The sequence below is a fragment of the Melanostigma gelatinosum genome, assembly GCF_949748355.1.
Source record: "Melanostigma gelatinosum genome assembly, chromosome: 24".
In the NCBI taxonomy this organism is placed as follows: domain Eukaryota; kingdom Metazoa; phylum Chordata; class Actinopteri; order Perciformes; family Zoarcidae; genus Melanostigma; species Melanostigma gelatinosum.
The window spans coordinates 11,423,506-11,430,976 of record NC_136657.1 but is presented as its reverse complement, the minus strand read 5'-3'; the positions used below and the strand labels follow the sequence as shown (position 1 = coordinate 11,430,976).

The following is a 7,471-nucleotide window of genomic DNA, read 5'->3' as shown; positions in this document are numbered from 1 at the left end:
GACGCAGCTCTACTCTTCATCACTATGACCAGCTCTACTCTTCATCACTATGACTAGCTCTACTCTTCATCACTATGACGCAGCTCTACTCTTCATCACTATGACGCAGCTCTACTCTTCATCACTATGACTAGCTCTACTCTTCATCACTATGATGCAGCTATACTCTTCATCACTATGACGCTGCTCTACTCTTCATCACTATGACGCAGCTCTACTCTTCATCACTATGACCAGCTCTACTCTTCATCACTATGACGCAGCTCTACTCTTCATCACTATGATGCAGCTCTACTCTTCATCACTATGACTAGCTCTACTCTTCATCACTATGATGCAGCTATACTCTTCATCACTATGACGCAGCTCTACTCTTCATCACTATGACTAGCTCTACTCTTCATCACTATGACTAGCTCTACTCTTCATCACTATGACTAGCTCTACTCTTCATCACTATGATGCAGCTCTACTCTTCATCACTATGACGCAGCTCTACTCTTCATCACTATGATGCAGCTCTACTCTTCATCACTATGACTAGCTCTACTCTTCATCACTATGACGCAGCTCTACTCTTCATCACTATGACGCTGCTCTACTCTTCATCACTATGACGCAGCTCTACTCTTCATCACTATGACGCAGCTCTACTCTTCATCACTATGATGCTGCTCTACTCTTCATCACTATGATGCAGCTCTACTCTTCATCACTATGACGCTGCTCTACTCTTCATCACTATGACGCAGCTCTACTCTTCATCACTATGATGCAGCTCTACTCTTCATCACTATGATGCAGCTCTACTCTTCATCACTATGACGCTGCTCTACTCTTCATCACTATGACGCAGCTCTACTCTTCATCACTATGACCAGCTCTACTCTTCATCACTATGACGCAGCTCTACTCTTCATCACTATGACGCAGCGCTACTCTTCATCACTATGACGCAGCTCTACTCTTCATCACTATGACGCAGCTCTACTCTTCATCACTATGACCAGCTCTACTCTTCATCACTATGACGCAGCTCTACTCTTCATCACTATGACGCAGCGCTACTCTTCATCACTATGACGCAGCTCTACTCTTCATCACTATGACGCAGCTCTACTCTTCATCACTATGACGCAGCTCTACTCTTCATCACTATGACCAGCTCTACTCTTCATCACTATGACGCAGCTCTACTCTTCATCACTATGACGCAGCTCTACTCTTCATCACTATGACGCAGCTCTACTCTTCATCACTATGATGCAGCTCTACTCTTCATCACTATGATGCAGCTCTACTCTTCATCACTATGATGCAGCTCTACTCTTCATCACTATGACGCAGCTCTACTCTTCATCACTATGATGCAGCTCTACTCTTCATCACTATGATGCAGCTCTACTCTTCATCACTATGATGCAGCTCTACTCTTCATCACTATGATGCAGCTCTACTCTTCATCACTATGATGCAGCTCTACTCTTCATCACTATGATGCTGCTCTACTCTTCATCACTATGATGCAGCTCTACTCTTCATCACTATGATGCAGCTCTACTCTTCATCACTATGATGCAGCTCTACTCTTCATCACTATGATGCAGCTCTACTCTTCATCACTATGATGCAGCTCTACTCTTCATCACTATGATGCAGCTCTACTCTTCATCACTATGATGCAGCTCTACTCTTCATCACTATGATGCAGCTCTACTCTTCATCACTATGATGCAGCTCTACTCTTCATCACTATGATGCAGCTCTACTCTTCATCACTATGACGCAGCTCTACTCTTCATCACTATGATGCTGCTCTACTCTTCATCACTATGACCAGCACTACTCTTCATCACTATGACGCTGCTCTACTCTTCATCACTATGACGCAGCTCTACTCTTCATCACTATGACGCAGCTCTACTCTTCATCACTATGATGCAGCTCTACTCTTCATCACTATGACGCTGCTCTACTCTTCATCACTATGACCAGCTCTACTCTTCATCACTATGACGCAGCTCTACTCTTCATCACTATGACGCAGCTCTACTCTTCATCACTATGACGCAGCTCTACTCTTCATCACTATGACGCAGCTCTACTCTTCATCACTATGACGCAGCTCTACTCTTCATCACTATGACGCAGCTCTACTCTTCATCACTATGACCAGCTCTACTCTTCATCACTATGACGCAGCTCTACTCTTCATCACTATGACGCAGCTCTACTCTTCATCACTATGACGCAGCTCTACTCTTCATCACTATGACGCAGCTCTACTCTTCATCACTATGACGCAGCTCTACTCTTCATCACTATGACGCAGCTCTACTCTTCATCACTATGACGCAGCTCTACTCTTCATCACTATGATGCAGCTCTACTCTTCATCACTATGACGCAGCTCTACTCTTCATCACTATGACGCAGCTCTACTCTTCATCACTATGACGCAGCTCTACTCTTCATCACTATGATGCAGCTCTACTCTTCATCACTATGATGCAGCTCTACTCTTCATCACTATGATGCTGCTCTACTCTTCATCACTATGATGCAGCTCTACTCTTCATCACTATGATGCAGCTCTACTCTTCATCACTATGATGCAGCTCTACTCTTCATCACTATGATGCAGCTCTACTCTTCATCACTATGATGCTGCTCTACTCTTCATCACTATGATGCTGCTCTACTCTTCATCACTATGATGCAGCTCTACTCTTCATCACTATGATGCAGCTCTACTCTTCATCACTATGACGCAGCTCTACTCTTCATCACTATGATGCAGCTCTACTCTTCATCACTATGATGCAGCTCTACTCTTCATCACTATGATGCAGCTCTACTCTTCATCACTATGATGCTGCTCTACTCTTCATCACTATGACCAGCACTACTCTTCATCACTATGATGCAGCTCTACTCTTCATCACTATGACGCAGCTCTACTCTTCATCACTATGACGCAGCTCTACTCTTCATCACTATGATGCAGCTCTACTCTTCATCACTATGATGCAGCTCTACTCTTCATCACTATGATGCAGCTCTACTCTTCATCACTATGACGCAGCTCTACTCTTCATCACTATGACGCAGCTCTACTCTTCATCACTATGACGCAGCTCTACTCTTCATCACTATGATGCAGCTCTACTCTTCATCACTATGATGCAGCTCTACTCTTCATCACTATGATGCAGCTCTACTCTTCATCACTATGACGCAGCTCTACTCTTCATCACTATGACGCAGCTCTACTCTTCATCACTATGACGCAGCTATACTCTTCATCACTATGACGCAGCTCTACTCTTCATCACTATGATGATGTAACTCAGAGGTGATGATGGTGATCCAGCTCTACTCTTCATCACTATGATGCAGCTCTACTCTTCATCACTATGATGCAGCTCTACTCTTCATCACTATGATGCAGCTCTACTCTTCATCACTATGATGATGTAACTCAGAGGTGATGATGGTGATCCAGCTCTACTCTTCATCACTATGATGCAGCTCTACTCTTCATCACTATGATGCAGCTCTACTCTTCATCACTATGATGCAGCTCTACTCTTCATCACTATGATCCAGCTCTACTCTTCATCACTATGACGCAGCTCTACTCTTCATCACTATGATGCAGCTCTACTCTTCATCACTATGATGCAGCTCTACTCTTCATCACTATGATGCAGCTCTACTCTTCATCACTATGATGCAGCTCTACTCTTCATCACTATGATGCAGCTCTACTCTTCATCACTATGATGCAGCTCTACTCTTCATCACTATGATGCAGCTCTACTCTTCATCACTATGATGCAGCTCTACTCTTCATCACTATGATGCTGTAATTCAGAGGTGATGATGGTGACCCAGCGATCAAAGAATAAAGACACTTTACCCACAATGTAGGTGCAGGTAGCATGTTTTATACTTGTGTATACTCATGTGAATATAATTCATACTTTTATCTTATTCTGAAAACCGGATGTTCGCCTGAAGAAACCGGATGTTGTCTCACATTAATCTTTCCGCTAACTTTCTTAGCTCATTCTTGAGGCTCATACATGCATGCAGTCATTCGTTGTGATCCTGAAGGTGCGTTCACACCAAACACGATGCGAATACTAATCGATACTAATCGGCTGCAGTTTGTCTCCACTTCTCTGTGGCTTTTGTTAGCTTGTCTTGCTTTAGTTTATCCAACTATACTTCTCCCACACGCTGCATCAACGTAGTCTGCTGAAGACTTCCTCCTCTGCTGCCAGTGAGCAATGGACTGTCAAAATAAAAAAAATGCATTAACGGCGATAAAATTAATTAATGAATGCGTTGACGCTATCATAACGCGTTAACTTGCCCAGCACTAATGTTATTATAAATATATATTAATTAATAATTAACGCCGACAATTATTTTATCGCGCGTTAACACATTTTTTTGAATTTATTACAATTATAATTTTTTTTTTTTTAATTGAAAGACAAGAGACAATACTTAGACATAACAACAAGAGGATGACAAGAACAGTGGGATAAAGCCAGCAAACATCCTGTAGTCAGCCTGTCTCATGTTTATGGTTTTGTATTGGAGATATGATGTCCCTTCAGGGTTGCCGTAGAGAAAAGGCGACTTCCGCTGCTCTCCCTGGAGACTACTGGACATCGCTGGTAAAGTCAGCAGACACTCACATGTTAGTGCCGCTACATGCTGACATTCACCGTAAACGCATTCAAACGCACAGATCGGGAGCGAAGGACTTTGAAAGTTAGCGGAAACATTAACGTGAGACAACATCCGGTTTCTTCAGACCAACATCCGGTTTTCAGAATAAGATGCCAACAAAGTATGAATTATATTCACATTAAGTATGAAACATGCTGCCTGCATCTCGTGAACCAAATGTCATTGCCCTTTTGTTCATATAGCAGTACTTTAAAATAAAAGTGCGTAATACACTACTTTTGAATTCATTATTGAACTTTACCATAACAATGCGATTAATCGCAAAAAATCCATGAGATTAATCGCGATTAAATATTTCAATCGTTGCTCAGCACTAATAAATATATACATTATATTGTATGTGTTGTAATGAGCACTGCAGCCTGAAGGGGGCGCTGTACAAACCTCTGTCTGCTCACTGAGGAGTGCTCTGAGTTCCCAGCATGCACCCTGTCAGCTCTGCCTCTGGACAGATCATAACTCTGTTCAGACAAAACAAGTCGATCACTCATTAAGAGTTCTATTGATCACAGTCAATTCAAATTATGATTTTAATTATAACTATTTACACTGAGCTCATGTTTTCCTGCTCACGTCAAAATGTACGGATCAATAATACCACCTTAAAAGAACCCACAGATCAGAAATACCACCTTAAACGAACCCACAGATCAAAAATGCCACCTTAAAATAGCCTAGAAATCAGTCATACCACCTTAAAAAAAGACTGGTAGATCAACAATACCACCTTAAGACACCAACAATTCAGGCAAAGAAGCTGACAGATCCGTAATACCATCTTAAATGAACCAATAGATTGTAATCCCACTTTAAACTAATAAATAGATAAAACAGACCCCCGTAGAACTGCTAACAGACAAAAAATACCACCTTAAATTCAGGGGCGGAGCTCTGCAGGCGGGACAGTGGCGACACGTGCAGGGGGGCGGAGTCAGAAGCTGTTGGATGTTTCTTCTTCGGGATCTTGAACGGAGACGCCATCCTGAAGAAGAAAACACACAAAAAGTCACATTAACATAATAAAGCTACATTAATCTGGATCGCAGAAGAAGAAATCTGATAAATATGTTAAATGAGTCATTTTGTAAATGAGGTTCTGAATGGAGACCGTTTAAGTGCCTTGCTCAAAGGCTCCTGGAGCTCAGGAATATGAACCCAATAACTGCGATTGTTATTGTCGTAATTATACCCTTCTGTCATGTTACAACACATAAAACTACCATAATGATCTTATGAGGCTGCTGTAGAGAGATAGGAGAAGAGTCTTCGTACCAGACTCCATTTAAAAACATGGAGATTTAACCCGCAGCGTCTCTGGGTTTCACATCAAACATCACTTCTCTTTTAGAACATTATGTCATCAAAGTTAGGATTTTTGTACATTCTAGTTGGTGGATTATTTGTTTTGCCGAATCCACCAGAGCAGCCAACTTATTCATAAACTATCTTCACTTATACGATATTATATTTATAAGTTTAAAATATTACCCGTACAGTTTAAAATATCAGTATTTCTTAACGGGGATCCTGATGCTAACAGGAAGCTAAAGCTACATTACCAACCTAACGTCAGCTGGAGGAGCTAGCTTAGCCGTTAGCTCGCTAGGTTAGCTGCGGGCTAACTTCTTCTTCGTGCCGTTAAATGCTGGTGAACTCTCGCGCCGCTTCATGTGGTACAGACAGTTTGTTTCTATCTACCTCCGGTAATAAATATATTAAAGTAATCTTTTTAAAAACACATTTGTATCAGAAGCTGTTCTCCTCCAAATACTCTGCCGCTAACAGCGACATGACAACATCCACGACGTCAGCTGACGTAGCAGCTTTACGGCATTACGCGATGACGTCACTGGGAACGTAACTTTATTTATTTATTTACTCAGAATCTGAATCAGAAACCGTTTATTGCCATTGTATGTTGAACATACAAGGAATTATATCAACATATACCAATAATCAACAACAATCGACAATGCAAAGTACAAACAATTTTACAGAAATTTACAGAAAATATAAGATCAAGTAAAATATACAATAAAGTGGAATATAAGATAAAGTGAAATATAAAAATAAAGTCGAGTGCACAAGCGGACAGGTAACAGGACTATAGACCAGTGGGATGTAAGTGTGAAAGTGTCCAGTGTGATAGAAGGGATGTGCGGGGGAGTGACCGGGGGGACTTTGTCCTGGGGATGACAGAGTCAGTGGGGTCAGTGGGGGTCAGTGGGTGTCAGTGGGGTCAGTGGGGGTCAGTGGGGGTCCCGGGCTCTGTTAATGAGCCCTACTGCCGACGGGAAGAAACTGTTCATGTGTCCTGAGGTCTTGGTCCTGATGGACCTGAGCGTACCAGACCGTGATGTAGTCCTTTACTCATGTATTTTTAAGTATTTTACTATAACATTGTAACAGACTGTCTCATGTTTAACATTATTATCAATATTATTACTAATAATAATAAAAATTATATTATTAATTATTATTACTGTTATTCTTGTTGTTAATTGTTATTATTATTACGAGTAGTATTTGCAGCAGCAATATATGATGAATCAATTGAAACAACACAAATACGTCAATAACAGAATATGGAAACAAATAAATAACAAAGCAAATATCATGTAATATGTGTTTTTTAAGTGATTTATATTTATATTATTGCAGTCTGTACGGATCCTACATTTCCCACAATGCAACTGAACCCTCC

General features: G+C 41.3%; 1 protein-coding gene across 3 annotated transcripts in view; it reads right to left on the bottom strand.

Moving 5' to 3' along the window:
* senp7b (SUMO specific peptidase 7b) overlaps positions 1 to 6,559 on the bottom strand; it is a 17,623-nt gene extending 11,064 nt beyond the window's left edge. For all 3 annotated transcript variants that reach the window (XR_013773106.1, XM_079296462.1, XM_079296463.1), the window contains exons 1-3: positions 6,331 to 6,559; positions 5,638 to 5,749; positions 5,152 to 5,228 (exon numbers count right to left, since the gene is read on the bottom strand). Coding sequence is in view for 2 of the 3 variants with exons in the window: in XM_079296462.1 (XP_079152588.1) it covers positions 5,152 to 5,228; positions 5,638 to 5,748 (188 nt within the window). In the remaining variant the exon portion in view is untranslated. The remainder of the gene's footprint in view (positions 1 to 5,151; positions 5,229 to 5,637; positions 5,750 to 6,330) is intronic.
* Between the last annotated feature and the right edge of the window lie 912 nt (positions 6,560 to 7,471).